The following is an 18,643-nucleotide window of genomic DNA, read 5'->3' on the forward strand; positions in this document are numbered from 1 at the left end:
GCTTGCATCTCATTCTGCTATGCCCAGGCTGGATTTCCCATTGACAGAAAAATCACAGCCCATAATGTCAGAGCGATGGCAGCTTCTTTAGCTTTCCTCAAATCAACGCCGATTGAGGAGATTTGTAAAGCTGCCACTTGGTCCTCGGTTCATACCTTCACTTCACACTACTGTCTGGATACTTTCTAAACTAAACTAAACTAAACTTTAAGTTTGTATACCGCATCATCTCCGTGCTCCGCATCAGAAGTGGAGCTCAACACGGTTTACAGGAATTAATAAAGAAAGGAACTCCAATGGAAAGAAGAAGGGCTTAGTAAAAAGGAAAGAAAGAGGGGACTTAGTATAGTGGAGAGGGAGGGAGTAGTTACATTTTAGAGAAAAGCCAAGTTTTCAAATGTTTTCTGAAGCGTTGGAGGGAGGTCGAACTCCGAAGAGGGGCAGTAAAGCTGTTCCACAGCTCGGTGATCCTGAAGAGGAGGGATGTTCCAAGTTTGCCTGTATGGGATATGCCTTTTAAAGAGGGGAAGGATAGTTTGAATTTTTGAGTGGATCTGGTGGAGTTAGGATTCGAGGAGAGCCAAGAAAGTGGAAAAAGGGGAGGAAGGATGCCGTGAAGAGACTTGAAGGCTAGACAGGCGCATTTGTAGTTAACCCTGAGGATAACTGGGAGCCAGTGAAGCTTAGACAGAAGCGGGGAGACGTGGTCGAATTTGCTTTTTGCGAAGATTAGTTTAGCCACGGTATTCTGAATCTGCTGCAGTCTGAGAAGACTTTTCTTTGTTAGGCTTAAGTAGATGGAGTTGCAGTAATCCAGTCTGGATAGAATAATGGATTGGACGAGGACAGCAAAGTGTTGTTGGTGGAAGCAGGATCTGACTTTCCTTAACATGTGAAGGTTGAAAAAGCATTTTTTTACTAAGGAGTTGAGGGATGGCAGTTTGGCCAAACTGTATTGCAAAATTTATTCTCCTAAGTTGTCAACTCTCCCACCATCCCATTCTGGTTAGCTTGGAGGTCACCCATTAGTGAGAATACCTGCCTGCTTGTCCTGGGATAAAGCAATGTTACTTATCGTAACAGTTGTTATCCAGGGACAGCAGGCAGCTATTCTCACGTCCCACCCACCTCCCCTGGGTTGGCTTCTCTGTTAGCTATCTGAACTGAGGAGACCTGAACTGAGGAGACGCGCCCTGGTCTGGGCGGGAAGGCACTCGCGCATGCGCGGTGCTGGCAACTCAAAACTTCGAGTTTTTCTTCAAAGAAGCGTCCACATCAGGGCTCTGTTGGATCATGTCACCCATTAGTGAGAATAGCTGTCTGCTATCCCTGGATAACAACTGTTATGGTAAGTAACATTTCTTTCTGCGTACATGTCCAAAGTCTCTTTTACAAATTGTAAATTTTCATCTCATTCAGTCACTTCTTCTACCTGTGTTATTTTCCTACACCTCGTTCTTCTACGGAAGAACTTACTTTGTGTACTTTGGAATATAAGCGGGTTTTTGACCTCCTTAATTCACCGGTCAAAGCCGCAGCGATTTTCTCCCTAACTTTTTCATTTCTTTTGATCCAACCAAATTAGGGTATCCTATATTCCTGAGAACGATTTTAAACTGGCTGATTGATTGCATCTCGTTCTGCTATACTCAGACTGAACTGGCACGGGGAAATCATGTCGCAGTCCACAGAGTTCGAGTTCTGGCAGCTTTTGTTGTTTTCCTTAGAGCTGCATCACTGAGGAACTCTGTAAAGCTGCCACCTGGTCCTCAGTTCATACCTTCACTTCTCACTACTGTCTGGATTTTTCTCCAGATGGGATGGGCACTTCGGCCACTTTGTATTTCATAATATGTTTTCTTAGGCCAACACTTCCACCATCCCATCTCTGTTAGCTTGGAGGTCACCTATCAGTGAGAATATGCTGCCTGCTTGTCTTTGGGATAAAGCACAATTACTTACTGTAACAGGTGCTATCCAAGGACAGCAGGCAGATATTCTCACAACCCACTCACCTCCCCGGGTTGGCTTCTTAGCTGGCTTATCTTAACTGAGGGATCGTGTGCCTTCAATGGGCAGGAAGGCACTTGCGCATGCATGGTTTGGGCGAAACATAGAAACATAGAGTATGATGGCAGAAAAGGGCTGGCGGCCCAACAAGTCTGCCCATTCAAGAACCCTCCCTCCTTTGAGATTCCATCTTTTAAGTATAACTCTGTAGCAACCCCACCTGTTTGTTCCATCGTCTCTTGAAGTCGAGCAGGTTACTGGCCTCGACTACCTGGCGTGGAAGTCCATTCCATCGATCAATCACCCTTTCGGTGAAGAAGTATTTCCTGGTGTCACCATGAAATCTTCCCCCTTAAGTTTTAGCGGATGCCCTCATGTCGCCGTGGGACCCGTAAGAAAAAAGATTTCTTCCTCCATCTCAATGCGGCCCCTGATATATTTGAATGTTTCTATCATGTCCCCCCTTTCTCTGCGCTCTTTGAGAGAGTACAAGCGCATTTAGCTCAGACGTTCTTCATATGGGAGATCTTTAAGTCCCGAGACCATCCTAGTGGCCATTCTCTAGATCAACTCCATTCTCTTCACATCCTTTTGATAGTGTGACCTCCAAAACTGGACACAGTACTCCAAGTGAGGTCTCACCATGGATCTGTATAACGGCAGTATGACTTCAGGCTTTTTGCTGATAAAGCTCCTTCTGATGCAACCCAGCATTTGTCTAGCCTTGGCTGAAGCTTTCTCCACCTGATTAGCAGCTTTCATATCTTCCCGGATGATTACTCCCAAGTCCCTTTCTGCAACAGTTCTTGTTAAATTCTCACCGTTCAAGGTGTATGTTCTGCATGGATTTCCACTACCAATATGGATTACCTTACATTTTTTGGCATTAAAATTTAGTTAAATCAAAAATAAGCCCCTCACATTCAATAACGTCAAAATAATATGATAAATCAAAAAATGAAAAAGCAAAAAAGTATAAATGTCAGAAATAAACTTATAAACAATTTACAAAACTTTATTCATTTCAGGAATATTATAATATGAAAAATATCATTAACTTAATAAGACTATTATAAAATCAGTATAAAGATATATAAAAGACTCAAGCCCCACTAGCAAAAAATGTAAGCTTCATGATCATGAAAGAAAAAGGGATCCCAATGGCAAAAGTTTCCACCCTTTAAACACTATTAAATCTAAAAAATATATCTCTGCTGCCCGTCCTGCTCAATGACTCCTTGCCAGTGCCCCCTTTGGTTCCGGTGGGTGCCCAGCTGCGCGGGATTTTTCCCAAGTGGGCCGAGATCACGTCCGAACAGTGGGTCCTGGAGGTGGTGCAGGACGGTTATGCTCTGGAGTTTGCCCGCTCTCTACCCGATCATTTTCTAGCCTCTCCGTGTCATGCAGCATAGTTGACGCAGGCCTTTCGGCAGACCCTTCAACGCTTGCTAGACCTCAGAACAGTTGATCTAGTACCTCCTCAGGAGTGCGGCACCAGCAGGTACTCCATTTACTTTGTGGTACCCAAGAAGTAGGGGACATTTCGCCCATCTTAGATTTAAAAGGGGGCAACAGGGCTTTCAAAATTCCCTCTTGTCGCATGGAAACTCTGCTGTCTGTCATTCTAGAGGTTCAGCCGGGGGAGTATCTGACTTCTCTCGATCTGATGGAGGCCTACTTGCATGTTCCGCTCCTTCTTGACGGGCAAGTTAGTCAGGGTTCTGTCGGACAATGCCATGGAGATGGCCGATGTCAGTTGTCACGTGGGCACCAAGAGAACTCAAGTAGTGCGGGAGACATCCCTGTTCATGGTCTGGGCAGAGTCTCACCTCAGGACATCTCGGCTTCCCACATAGCCGGCGTGGAGAATGTTCAGGCAGATCGTCTCTCACAGCATATATCTGTACCATCATCTCTCTGCAGTTGCTTCAATGGTGGAGGACCTCTTCCAATCTTTCCAGAGATCTCCTTTTTCAGTAACCCCCTCATCACAAGGTCATCACAACCGATGCATCCTCTTATGCTTGAGGGGCTCATATAGACGATCTACAGACTCAGGGTCTTTGGACAACCAAGGAGTGGAAATTACACATCAATTTCCTGGAACTCAGAGCAATGTATTTTTTTATTTATATTTTATTAATATTTGTTACATCAATAACAAAAATCAGGAGAAGCAGAAAAAGAAACAATTCAAAAAAACAACTTAAAAATCAAATTAAGACTTATGCCAAGTCCACAATAACAAGGGCCACTCAGTACAGAATGTAAAAATTATATAGGAAACCATATACAATCATCCTTAATATGCAAAATGACCAAATCCATTATGTCCTTAAACTTCTTCAACAATTACATTAGTATCTGAAACTTTCAGTGAAACCTTATCAATCAAGAAATTCTCCAATTGTGATGGATCTACAAAAACAAATTTATCAGCTAGTTTACAACACACTTGCAAGGGATTTAAAAAAAAAAAAAAAAAAGTAGCTCCCACAGCTTTAACTTTAAGTTTAAGATATAGAAACTGTTTTCTCCTATGTGGTGTCTGTCTGGACACATCAGGAAAAATCATTAGTTGTTATCCGCAAAACAAGGCTTGTTTGTTCACAAAATACAATTTAAGTTGTTTTTCAGTTTCTGTTTTAAATGTTACCAACAAGGTTGCTCGTTTAGTAATCACATCCTTAGAAGATTCTAGAAACTGGGAAATATTTAAACTATCTGGAGACACAATCTTATCCAATTCTCCTTCTTCACCAGTTTCTTTAGTACTCCTGGGGATGTAATATAAGTTATCAGGAGTAAATAATTCCACCTCATTATATTGTAAGACATCCCTCATATACATCTTCAGGAGTTCCAAAGGTGCCAAATAATGTGATATAGGGAAATTCAGAAAATAAGATTTTTTTTGCTCTAGCCAAATTCTCCATCTTTTCCATTTGATTATGTAAGGATAAGTTATCTTTGATATTTTTTTGCAAAACCTCCACAGAATTATTATCTACTTTAATCTAACAGTAAGTGAAGATAACTGATTTTGTTGTTCATTTACTTTAACCGTTATATCAGATGAAAATTGGCAGAGCTTGGTAACCGTGCTCTTTAATGAGAACTCTATCCTATTTACAACCAACCAGACATCTTTAAGAGAAATTACTTTGTCTTTAGGTATAGAGTCTTGACTTGACTTGTCTTTTTTTCATTCCCTGAGAAGATATATTTGTTTGTTGTATGTCCGTACTCACATTTGGTAAAGCTATTTGTACTGGAGGTGAAGCTGTCTCCTCTTCGGGAGCAGAAACAAAACTCCCAGTTGAATTAATTGCTAGTTGAAAAGGCGAGACAGTTTGCCTGAGGAGAGAGATGCAGTAAGAGGAGATAGAACTGTCCTTTTCCCTAACGTTGATGATGTTAGGCTGGAAATGGCGATCTATTTGCCCTATTAAAGGCAAAGATGATACTATCTTTGCCTGCCTTTTCTCCATATCATTAGGAAATTACTCTCCTGCCCTTTGCTCCTCTAGGGCTCTGAAGGGGCTCAAAAGAGGCGAGTTCTGCTCCTTTGGCCACGCCCCTTCAGACACATGGCCGTGTACCGCGGCTTCTCTTGATCTTTATGGAGTCTCCAAGGACCCCTCTCATCTCACTGGACGCCGAGACTGCTGTGGTGTCTGCCTGCCTCAGATGAATTTGCAAAGTGCTTCTGGTGGCACTGGTGGCTCCCTCCTGACAGTTTCCCTTGCTTTTACTGAGCCTCCAAGGACCTCTCTCATCGCGCTAGACGCTGGGACTGCTACGGTGTCTGCCTGCCTCAGATAAATTGCAAAGTGCTGCTGGTAGCACTGGCGGCCTCAGAGCAATGTACTATGCCCTCTAGACCTTCCATCACCTTTTTTGTCCCCAAGTCCTCCTCCTTCGCATGGACAATCAAGTACCTTCTTTGCCCCCAAATCCTCATCTTTCACATGGACAATCAAGTAGCGATGTACGACATCAACAAGCAAGGAGGTACGCGCTCTCTCCTGTTGCATCAGGATGGCCAAAAAATCTGGACTTGGATGAAGCTAGCAACCTTTTCTTAAAAGCTGTCTACATTCAAGGGGAGAAGAATTCCTTATCAGACAACCTCAGCAGAATTCTTCAGCCTCACAAATGGACTCTCAGTTCGGTAACTCTCCAGTCTATCTTTGCTCAATAGGGCACCCCACAAGTGGTCTTGTTTGCAGCTCCTCGCAATCATCAGTTGCCCCAGTTTTGCTCCAGGCTTTACTCTTGTCCGTCTGGAAGCCGATGCCTTTCTCCTGGATTGGACGGGTCTATTTCTATATGCATTCCTTCCAATTCCTCTCATGTTGAGGACTCTGTTCAAACTCAAAAGAGAGGCTGCCACCATGATCCTAATTGCTTTGAGGTGGCCCAGGCAGCATTGATTCTCCCTTTTACTTCAGCTCATCTTCAGGGAACTAATCCCTCTTCCAGTTTTTCCTACTCTGCTTACTCAGTGTCAGGAATCATTGCACCTGACAACTTAGTTTCTCTCGGGCTGAATTCTTCTGATTTGCATCTCTCTCAGCCTGTTCGACATATTATTGATGTCTCCAAGAAATCAGCCACCCAACAATGTTATCAACAAAAGTGGACTCTGTTTTCTTCCTGGTGTCTTCATCATCATAATTCCACTTCCTTGCTGGTGGAATTGGTGTTAGATTATCTACTTTATTTATCTGACTCTGGTCATAAGTCTACATCTATCAGAGTGCATCTTAGTGCTATTAGAGCTTTTCATGTGCCAGTCGAGGGAAAACCTTACTGCTCGTCCTTTGGGTTCCAGATTCATAATAGGACTTTTCAATTTTAAATCACCTCTCAAGCCTCCGCCTGTCGTCTGGGACCTTAATGTGCTTCTTTCCAGTTTGATGAATCCACCATTTGAACCAATAGCCACAGCTCATCTCAAATCTCTCACCTGAAAAGATGTCTTCCTTATTGCTCTCACCTCTGCCAGGACAGTCAGTGAGTTACAAGCACAGTTTTTCACCATGATAAAGTGGTTCTGTGCACGCATCCAAAGTTTCTACTGAACGTTGTCACGGAGTTTCATCTCAATCAATAGATTGTTCTACCAGTGTTTTTTCCTAAACCTCATTCTCATGCTGGAGAAACTGCTTTGCACACTCTGGACTGTAAATGTGCTTTGGCCTATTACATTGACCGGACAAAGCCACATCGAACATCTCCCCAACTGTTCATCTCATTTAATCCAAACAAGTTGGGGCATCCTGTTTCCAAGAGAACGATTTCCAACTAGTTGGCTGCCTGCATCTCGTTCTGTTATGCTCAGACTGGACTGGCACTGGAAAGTCATGTCATGGCCCACAAAATTAGAGCTATGGCAGCTTCGGTTGCTTTCCTTAGATCTACTCCCATTAAGAAAATCTGTAAAGCTGCCACCTGGTTTTCAATTCATAAATGCACTTCTTACTACTGTCTGGAGTCCTCCTCCAGACTGGATGGGCATTTCAGCCAATCTGTATTACAAAATTTATTTTCCTAAGGGTCAACACTCCCACTATACCATTCTTGTTAGCTTGGAGGTCACTCATCAGTGAGAATATGCTGCCTGCTTGTCCTGGGATAAAGCACAGTTACTTGCCATAACAGGTGTTATCTAGGGACAGCAGGCAGATATTCTCACAACCCACCCACCTCTCTGGGTTGGCTTCTTAGCTGGCTTATCCTAACTGAGGGATTGCGCGCCTATGTCGGGCAAGAAGGCACTTGCGCATGTGCGGTGCAGGCTATCGCGAACTTTCTAAAGTTAAGTGGCAATGCATTTTTAAAGTGGTCCATACTGGGGCTCCGTCGGTGCGTCACCCAAGTGTGAAGATATCTGCCTGGATAACACCTGTTATGGTAAGTAATTGTGCTTTACCTTGATAATATATTTTCCAGTAGATAGGGGATGGTATGCTGAGCCCACCGCCCATCCTTGTTGATGCGTCTGCCTGGACCTATTGCTATTTGAAGACTTCGTTTCTGAGCTATAGTATATTGGAAGACATTGAATATTGACAGTATATAGTTACACTTTGTTTTCCCAGTTCTTATGGCTTTTTGCTAATAAAGATTATTTGTTCCTTGCTTTCTGTCCCTATCCCCGCCTACCCAAAGGTGTAGGCCAAGTATCTGTGCACCACCTACCGGTGTATAGGCCAAGGGTCCGTGCACCTTCTACCGGGGTATAGGACGAAGCCAGCATTCCTCCTCTCGAGAGTTGCCCTGGCGTTCTTGTTTCCAAGAACTCAAACTATGCTCCTTTCTGCTGGGAGTCCATTAAACAACCCCCCCCCCTTTCAATTCAGGGTGAGGTCCCTCTTGACACCCTTAAAATGTCCCCTGAAGACTGAGGGGGTCCAAGACATAGCTCCTCTTCCTATCAGGAATACAGTTTAAGGCTTTAGGAGTCTCTTATTTTTATAAGTCACCCCTTTTCTCTGCAATTCTCTGTCTTATGCAAATTAGTTATTCAAGTCCAATGGCAAGGTCATTCAATCTTTACTATTGGGCAACACAATACTCCGGGGAAATAGGGGTAGCTGGTTCCTAACATCACCTACCTAGTCTTTCTCTATGACTAGAACCACCCCCATTAGGAACTAGTTGAACCCAGCTATTCTTTGTTTAACCCTGGTTACCTATTTCCCATGGGAACTCTGAGGAGGGGTAGACTCTGGTGTAGCCCTCCATTGGGAAAGTACTCTCACACGTGATGGGACATATACCCCATCACACTCTATGGTGTGTTTATGAGCAGATCAAAGTCTTATTGGGGTTTTCCCTGTTCACTCCTTTAGGTCTGTTGCTGGCTTTGAAACTGACTGGGGCCAGTAGGGAGAAGGAGGTGGTACTGAAAACAGTGATCACTATCTCCTGCAATGGACTCGGCGGGAACAGATGACAGTCCCTTGGTTCAGCATACCATCCTTATCTACTAGAAAAGAACCTAATCTCTTTTTTTGGATTGGTCTGGTAAGTCTCCAGGAAAAAAAAATAATGGTAAGTCCAAATTTCACCTTACAAAGTAGTTTCGACAGCTATTTGGACAACAGCTTTCCTTTGTTGGTGTGTGTTGTATTAATCTAGTTACTATATATATAGATAGACATTGCGTATGCAAACATGTTATCAAGCAAAATCACATTAGTGCAAAAGATTTTTTGTAGGACCAAAAATAGCTGAAATGCTTTTCCACAGTGTCTTATCGTTAGTCCTGTTTGATTTTTTTAAAATTTTAAAGTGCAAAGACGTGCTTAAAATTCGTAATAATAGGCCATTGACAAATTATTGTAATGAATAGATACAATTTTTCCATTATAAGTACAATGCAAATGAGGGGGTGGGAGGGGGATTTCTGAATTTTATTAAATGTTTAGATCAATAGGAAAGAAATTTTATATAATATGTGATTGCTTAGGTTATGGGGGGGGGGGTTAAATTTTATGATTTAATGTTGAATATGATAGAAATTAAAGTGATGTATTCAATTTCAAATGTCATTTATTGATGCACTTGTAAGATGTAAAAATGAATAAAGATTTAAAAAAAATTTCATAATAATCTTCAATATATTCAATTGTCTTCAGAATATTCAAATAAATAACGTTTCTTCAAACATAATAGTCTTAATCTACTAAGCAGAAAAAATTAGCTTTGTAATCGTGTCGGGGAGGGAATAGAAAAGCCAACATGATCATGTTTTGCCACTAGGGCTGTCTCAAGGCACACTCCCTCTAAAGCTAAAACAGTCTTGTGTATTATATAAACTATACAAGTTAAACTTTCAAGTCCAGATTAGTGCTCAAAGAAACTCATCCTTTCTCCTTTCTACTGCATGTTAAAGGCTCAAACAGAATTTTTAAAAAATGGCTGCAGTGTTTTGTAGCAGCTGAGCAATGCAGAGGTTATATGATTTAAAGGGAAACATCAAAGGATCAAACCAGCGTCATCTACTCCACTTCCTTGTTTAAACCAAAAGGTTCAACAGTGTTTAGTTTAAAAATCCACAGTTCTTTATAGTTAAGATTATTTTGGATATTGCCACCCAATCTAGTCACTGACATAACTTCAGTAATGTTTATGCACCAAAAATGATTTTGAAAGATTTTTCTGCTAGCTCATTCATGTGGATCAGAAACAGGTCTTGATTTCAGTGTAGTAAAAATGTGTAGATTCATGAAAAACAAACTTGTTAGGACAACTTGAGAACAGGATGTGGATTTAGGGCTGATTAAACTTAACATTTTCTGCTGAAGTACTATGAAAATCTAATTCTTCTGTTTGAGTCGCCATCATGTCTTGCATCTCATAGAGATGATGAGAAGGGAGTGAGCACAGCGCACCAGTTTTATTGCATAATCCTTTCTCTCTTCTTTTGTCCCTCACAGAAAAGCCCCCAGCCCCTGCTCGGGTCCAGCTGGTGAGAGCCAACACCAACTCTCTAGAAGTGAGCTGGGGGTCTGTGCCTACTGCAGATACCTATTTGCTGCAGCTCCAGAAGTATGACATCCCCACTGCTGCAACGGCTGCCATGTCCCCTGCCATCAACCCAGTGCCATCTGTGCCTGTCAACCCACCCAAAAGCCCTGCCCCAGCAGCTGCTGCCCCCGCTTCCATCCAGCCTCTGACACAAGCAACAGGAATTACACTTCTCCCACAGGCGGCAGTCCCTACAATACCCACCACAGCTGCTGCTGCAGCCACCATCCAGGTTTTGCCTACAGTGCCAGGAAGCCCATTATCTGTATCTGCAGCCAGGGCACAAGGTAAGCTTTCCATAGAAGTTGCCTAAGCTATAAGGTATGTGCTGTACATCAGATAGTATATGATTAATGCATCCAAGGTAATCTCCCTCTCATACCTATTTTTTTAAGAAAAATATACTAATACGGGGGGCATTCAATAATTTATCTACCTCAATAGGTAAGAAATCAATTTTCAAAAAAATTTTTGTTTTATTTTTCAATATACTCATAAGAAGAACATAAGCAGTGCCTTTGCTGGGTCAGACCAGAGGTCCATCATGCCCAGCAGTCCGCTCACACGGCGGCCCATCAGGTCCAGGACCTGTATAGTATTCCTCTTATCTATACCCTTCTATTCCCTTTTCCTTCAGGAAATCATCTAATCCCTTCTTGAACTTCGTTACTGTACCTTGTCCTATCACGCCCTCTGGAAGCGCATTCCAGGTATCCACCACCCTTTGGGTGAAGAAGAACTTCCTAGCATTGGTTCTGAATCTGTCCCCTTTTAATTTTGCCGAATGCCCTCTCGTTCTTGTAGATTTTGAAAGTTTGAAGAATCTGTCCCTCTCCACTTTCTCTATGCCCTTCATGATCTTGTAAGTCTCTATCATATCCCCTCTAAGTGTCCGCTTCTCCAGGGAAAAGAGCCCCAGTTTCTCCAGTCTTTCAGCGTATGAAAGGTTTTCCATACCTTTTATCAAATGTGTTGCTCTCTTCTGAACCCTCTCGAGTATCACCATATCTTTCTTTAGGTATGGCGAACAATACTGGACGCAGTACTCCAGATGCGGGAGCACCATTGCCTGATAAAGCGGCAGGATAACTTCTTTCGTTCTGGTTGTAATACCCTTCTTGATTATACCTAGCATTCTATTCCCTTTCTTAGCGGCCGCTGCTCACTGTGCCGACAGCTTCATTGTCTTGTTCACTATTACCCCCAAGTCCCTTTCTTGGGTATTCTCACTCAATAACAGCCCTCCCATCTTATAGCTGTATCTCGGGTTTCTGTTTCCTACGTGCAAGACTGTACATTTTTCTACATTGAACTTCATCTGCCATCTCGTCACCCACTCCCCCAGTTTGTTCAGGTCCCTTTGTAAATCTTCACAGTCTTCTATAGTCCTAGCCTCACTAAATAGTTTGGTGTCATCTGCGAATTTTATTTCACACTTCGTCCCTGTTTTTAGATCATTTATAAATACATTGAATAGCAGTGGTCCAAGCACCGACCCCTGCAGAACACCACTCGTGATCCACTTCCAGTCCGAGTAGTGGCCCTTCACTCCTACCCTTTGTTTCCTACCCGCCAACCAATTCCTGATCCATCTGTGTACGTTTCCTACCCCATGGTTCTTCAGTTTCCGAAGTAGGCGTTCATGGGGTACCTTGTCAAAGGCTTTTTGGAAGTCTTAAGTATACGATGTTTATGGGTTCCCCTTTGTCCATCCGTTTGTTAATTCCTTCGAAGAAGTTCAATAAGTTTGTTAGGCACGATCTTCCCTTGCAGAAGCCATGTTGTTTTCTTTTCATAAGTTTATTCCTTTCTAGATGCTCCTCGATGCTATCTTTTATCAGCGCTTCCGCCATTTTCCCTGGAATCGAGGTCAGACTTACCGGTCTGTAGTTCCCCGGGTCACCTCTTGATCCCTTTTTAAAGATGGGCGTAACTTTGGCTATCTTCCAATCCTCCGGGATCACACCTGTTTTCAGGTTACAAACTTGCTGTAGTAGTTCCGCTATTTCCTCCTTTAGCTCTTTCAGTACCCTAGGGTGGATTCCGTCCGGGCCCGATGATTTGTCAGTTTTTAATTTTTCTAACTGCCTGTATACGTCTTCAAGGTTTACTTCTATGGATGTTAATTTTTCTGCTTGTTCTTCTTTGAAGATTTGTTCTGGTATGTTGGATGTGTCCTCATTTTGTAAATACTGATGAAAAGAACGTGTTTAGTCTTTCTGCCACTTCTTTCTCCTCCTTCACCACTCCCTTCCTATCTCCGTCATCCAGCGGTCCCACCTCCTCTGTTTCCCTTTAACATATCTGAAGAACGGTTTGAAATTTCGTGCTTCCCTGGCTAGCCTCTCTTCATATTCTTTATTTGCTTTTTTAACCGCGAGGTGACATTCTTTTTTTTTTTTTTTTTTTTTTAAATCTTTATTCATTTTCAAATTTTACAACAAGTGTATAATAATCAATCAGAAAATTTTTTAACAAATCACTTGACAATCTTACTTATAATCCTTAAAATATATAAATATAAAAGAATCCCTTCCCACCCACCCATTTATTAATAATAAAACAATTAGCAATTATTATCTTTCCCAACCCCATCCTCCCTATACCTTATCTAATACCAAGGTGTTTAAAATGTCTGATCATTAGAATAAGTAATCAATGGCCCCCAAATCTTTTTAAACTTATGATAATTTCCTTGTTGCATGGCAAGCACCCTCTCCATTTTGTAAATATGATATACTGAATTCCACCAAAAGGTATAATTAAGTTTAATATAATCTTTTCAATTTCCAGTAATCTGTTGAATGGCAACCCCTGTCAATATTAATAAGTTTATTATTATTTGCAGAAATTGAGCTTTTGAATCTCATAGATGTTTAGATGACATTCTTTTTGATACTTCCTGTGTTCTTTCCAGTTCTCCTCGGTTTTACCCTTTTTCCATTTCTTGAATGAATTCCTCTTATCACCTATCGCTTTCTTTACTTCTTTAGTTATCCAAGCCGGGTCTTTAGTTCGGCTTTTTTTGCACCCTTTTCTGAATAGCTCCATACACTTCATCTACTTTTCCATCTACTTTTCCTTCAATTATTTTAATTCTTCTGTTTGCCCTTCAGACCAGGATGCCACAGCTTCCTGGAGATCATTTGAAAACTGCTGTCCATGGAAAGGTTTCTTCAAAACTCAGAACAGGAAATAGTCTGAGGGAACCAGATCAGGACAATTGGGTGGATGATTCAGCTGCTAAAACCCACATTCTCAGATGGCAGCCTGTGATTGTTGTGACATGTTCACTGGTGCATTGTCATAAAGAAGCAGCATGTCTGCTGTGAGTTTTCCCTCATCTTTTCTCCTTAATTGACTCCCGCAAAGCAATCATTGAGTTGGCATAAGTCTCCTCCGGTTATGGTCGTCTTGTGTGGCATGAACTCCAGAAGCAAAAGTCCTTCATCATCCCAGAAGGCAGATGCTATGATTTTGCCTGCAGATTTTCCTGTTTTGAATCTTTCATAGGTGGGGGATGACTTGGGTCTGCCACAGAGATCCTGAGCCCAAAATGGAGTCAATGCAGTGGAAGCATAAGTCTCATCTCCAGTCACCAAACAATAATAATAATTAAAAAAATCACTTGGTCTTCATGGAGCCATGTCCAAGTTCTCCTGACAGTACTGGAGCCTCGTGGCCTACTGACATGGTGCCAGCATTCTTGAATCCCATCTTGCACTAACCTTGGACATGCACAACTTTTCATGAATTATTTTCCAAATTGGACCTGCAGAGATAAGTAGTTCTTCAGTTATTCGGGAAACCTTAATTTGTTTGTCTGACCAAATGAAATCCTCGACTTTCTTGCACATTTCTGCAGAAGTTGCTTCCATAGGCCATCCAGTGTGACAGTCATCTTCGATGGCCTCTACCCCACTTAAACCGCTTGCCCCAAAATTTTACTTTGTAGGATGATGGAGCAGACTCACCATAAACCAGTCTTGTGTTCATGGATCTCCTTTGGCTTTTTCCCTTCTTTTCTGATAAATTTTATCACTGAATCTCTACATCTAGCAGTTTCTTACTTCATTCACATGAGGACTCTCCTGACTCTTGGAATGTTAGACTTGCACTGAACCGCAGCTGTCACAAAATGCACAGATTTGTTTCAACACGCTTGCTACTTTCTTTCATACTGAGATAAATTATTGAACACCCCTCGTTAATCAAACTGTTTGGGCATGGTAATGAATTACCCACAAAAGTATAACTTGAATGATGTTGCTTCTTTTTATGACAGAGACCATTTTATGAGGGGTAAAGGTGCTTCTGCTGGACTAGAAACACATAATCACTTTCCCTTTCATGGCTGCTGTTCTCTCATGCTATGAAAATGTATTTATGCTTCCCAGAAACAAGTTTCATGCGTTTATATTTTTGCTCCCCCAGACTTTAAAATATCTCAGATATTACTTGGCATTGAATCCCTCGGATTTAATCTGGATTGTGTTTTGTGCAACTTGGGGACTATTTAATTGAACATCTTTTTGGGTAGTGCTTTCTAGAATAGAGGATGTATTCTAAATGGGTTAGTCAGTCCTGTGCTAGGTCATGCAGTTTTTTGTGGTGGAGATGCAGGATCTAAACTGAGTGGTGATTTTTGGGATTCATTAATCCATCAACTGCAGGTACTGTGCTTAAGCAGCAGAGAGGTAAGGAAGCTACCAGGAATTTGGGGACCCAGGTTGATTGGGAGTGTTGGTTAATAAATCTTGGTTATATTGTAGTTATCTATTTAGTGTTCCACTGTGTCCATTTAGACTGGCATAGATGGGTATTATGCATTCCTAGCAGCAGATGGAGACTGAGAAACATTGAGCTTTGACTTAACCTATAAGTGGGCTGTGCAGTCCTTTGGAAACCAGTTTGATCTCAGTCTCAGCAAGTGGGTAGATGTGGTAATCCTGTGTAGTGTCTCTGAGGTTTTGGTACCTTCATGGGGTGAGAATTGCCTAGTGCTTTTTGTTTAAGAACTCTTTTTCTGCTTTGCTTTGCTATACTAGGACTGAGGCCTTGGGGAGGGGGGGAGGTCATACCCGGGTGTCACCCCATTCCCTCTCCTAGATCTTAGATCCTTTTCTCTGGGTTTTGATCTAGTTTTTCTTTTTTTTTCCCCCCCGTTTCTGTTTTAAATGGAGTTCTTTTTATTTGATTCAGTTGTATTGTAAACCGCTCTGATCCTTTTTGGCTATATGGGACAGTATAGAAAGATTTTAATAAACATAGTTTAACCCCACAAAGACATAAGAATAGCTTACTGGGTCAGACCAATGGTCAATCAAGCCCAGTAGCCCATTCTCACGGTGGCCAATCCAGGTCACTAGTACTTGGCCAAAACCCAAGGAGTAGCAATATTCCATGCTCCCGATCCATGGTAAGCAGTGGCTTCCTCCATGTCTTTCTCAATATGGACTTTTCCTCCAGGAACGTACCCAAACCTTTTCTAAAACCAGCTACGCTATCTGCTCTTATCACATCCTCTGGCAACACGTTCCAGAGCTTAACTATTCTCCGAGTGAAAAAAATTTCCTTCTATTGGTTTTAAAAGTATTTCCCTGTAACTTCATCCAGTGTCCAATAGTCTTTGTAATTTTTGACGGATTGAAAAATCGATCCACTTGTATCCGTTCTACTCCACTCAGGATTTTGTAGACTTCAATCATATCTCCCCTCAGCCGTCTCTTTTCCAATCTGAAGAGCCCTAACCAGTTTAGTCTTTCCTCATACGACAGGAGTGCCATCCCCTTTACGATCTTGGTCGCTCTTCTTTGAACCTTTTCTAGTGCCACTATATCTTTCTTGAGATAAGTAGACCAGAATTGAATGTAATACACCAGATGAGGTTGCACCATGGAGCAATACAGGGGCATTATAACATTCTTAGTCTTATTAACCATCCATTTTTAAATAATTACTAACATCCTTTTGCTTCTTTGGCTACCGCTGCACATTGGGCGAAAGGTTTCATCGTACTGTCTATGATGATACCCAGATCCTTTTCTTGGGTACTAATCCCCAAGGTGCACCCTAGCATCCAGTAACTGTGATTATCCCAGGACAAGCAGGCAGCCTATTCTCACATGTGGGTGACGTCATCCACGGAGCCTGGATGTGGACAGCCTCGCAAGCAGACTTGCTTGTAGAAACGTAGAAGTTTCGAGTCTGCCACACCGTGCATGTGCGAGTGCCTTCCCGCCCAGCACAGGGTGAGTCTCCTCAGTTTTCTGCAGAGACGAGAAGTCTGTCTTTGACGCTCTTCGTGAAACTTTGTTGCTTCGTGCCTTCTTTTCACCGCAGTTTGTCTTAAATTCTTTTGCGAATCGCTGTGTTCATTTTTTTATTTTCTGTTAAAAAAAAAAAAAGACTTATTTTTTTCGTCGACTGATTGGCGGGGCTTCCGTTCTATGCCCGGCCAGCAACAGGCTTCAAGAAGTGTAGCCAGTGCCAGCGTATGATTTCCCTCACGGACCCACATCACTGGTGTCTTAAATGTCTCGGTCCTGACCATAGTCCGAAGTTGTGCCCCGCGCTGTGCTACTCTTCAACCTCGAGCCCTTAAACGTCATCGAGTTCAAGTGGAAAGGCTGTTCAGGATGGACTCTTTGGCTACACCCTCGACATCGGGTCCTGACTCGGTCCAGACTTCAGCCGGGGGTCCTACTGCTTTGACAACTCCGACCTCGAGTCTCATCAGACCTTCCTCGTTTGGATCGTCTTTAGCCTCTAGTACACCTGCTTTATCTTTCCCTGAGCTTCCCTCAGGTCAGATACCTAAGCAGAAGGTTCCTGCGGTGGTCCTCAAGTTATCCAAGCATCAGTCCAAGCCAAAGCATGCTTCTACTACCACCTCGGAGCCTAAAGCCTATAGTGGTCCAGTTTCAGACTCGGATCCACAATTGCAGGCTTCTCTCCAGACCATATTAGTGCAGCAATTTGTTCAGTTACTGACCAAATACATGCCTGCCTTGACTTCGTTTCCTGCAGTCCAGCCTGGGCAATCAGCAGTCTCCCGCGAGGTGAGTCCCTGCCTGTGTCTCGAGCTGTGTCTACACACTCTATGCAAGGAGTCGAATGTCTCGATTGAAATCGTCGCACTCTATGCAAGGAGTTGAGTGCTTCGACAGGAATCCTCACACTCCATACAAGAAGCTGAGTCTTTGGGAGTGCTCCAAATCACTGAGTCTATGGGGTTTTGATCTACCCCTATTCATTCACCAGCGGCATTGCTCGTCTCCAGGCATAGGGCGACCTCTCCTCGACCTCAACCGAGACCTACTTCCAGGCAGCACTCTCGTCATAGATCGAGGCCCTCATCGAGGCATCCATCTAGGCGCAGGTCTTCTTCCGCAGAAAAGCCTTCCTCGTCCAGACTTAAAACAAACCTTCCAGCTCTTCGAGGCCTTTAACCCCTCACCTGAGGTCTCCACTTCCAGACCCTGAGGACTCAGCTGATTCTAATGCCTCTTCCAAGTCTTTGTATTCTTTGGGTTACCAGTACTCTAGAGCGGCTTTGCTTTCCTTTTCCACTCAAGGTGCCTCGAGGTCATCGAGTCCTTCTCGAGGCCAGGCTCTAGCAGATGAATTATCTTTTTCCTCCTTTCTTCGTCAAATGGCTGACGACCTGGAAATTGAATTGGATGCTGGTTCTCAATATTCTAAGGAGTATTTAGAGGAAATGCATCTGCCTCAGCCTCCTGCAGAGTCCCTCAAGCTTCCTCTTAATAGGCTTTTGTCTCAAACTTTCAAAGAAATCTAGAGACTCCTTATGCTATACCTGCTGTTCCAGGTAAATTGGAATCGAGGTATAGAACACTACATTGTAAGGGATTTCAGAATTCACAGTTATCTCATCAATCCCTTCTTGTGGAACCTTCATTAAACAGGACCCATCCTTCCAGAATATATGCCATAGTACCTACTGGAAGAAAGGGTAAGACCATGGACAAGTTGATCGTCGCCTTTACCAGAATTTCATGATGGCGTCTAGAGTCCTAAATTACAATTTCATCTTCATGACTTATTTGAAATTTTGGATTGACCATCTTCC

At 42.7% G+C, this 18,643-nt stretch overlaps 1 protein-coding gene across 5 annotated transcripts in view; it reads left to right on the plus strand.

The window, feature by feature from the left end:
• Positions 1-18,643, plus strand: part of HCFC1 (host cell factor C1) — a 432,893-nt gene that overhangs the window by 140,345 nt on the left and 273,905 nt on the right. For all 5 annotated transcript variants that reach the window (XM_033922407.1, XM_033922416.1, XM_033922394.1 and 2 more), the window contains one exon: positions 10,461-10,838. In XM_033922407.1, coding sequence (XP_033778298.1) covers positions 10,461-10,838 — 378 coding nt within the window. The remainder of the gene's footprint in view (positions 1-10,460; positions 10,839-18,643) is intronic.

The sequence above is a fragment of the Geotrypetes seraphini genome, chromosome 1 (genome assembly GCF_902459505.1).
Source record: "Geotrypetes seraphini chromosome 1, aGeoSer1.1, whole genome shotgun sequence".
NCBI classification, from domain to species: Eukaryota; Metazoa; Chordata; class Amphibia; order Gymnophiona; family Dermophiidae; genus Geotrypetes; species Geotrypetes seraphini.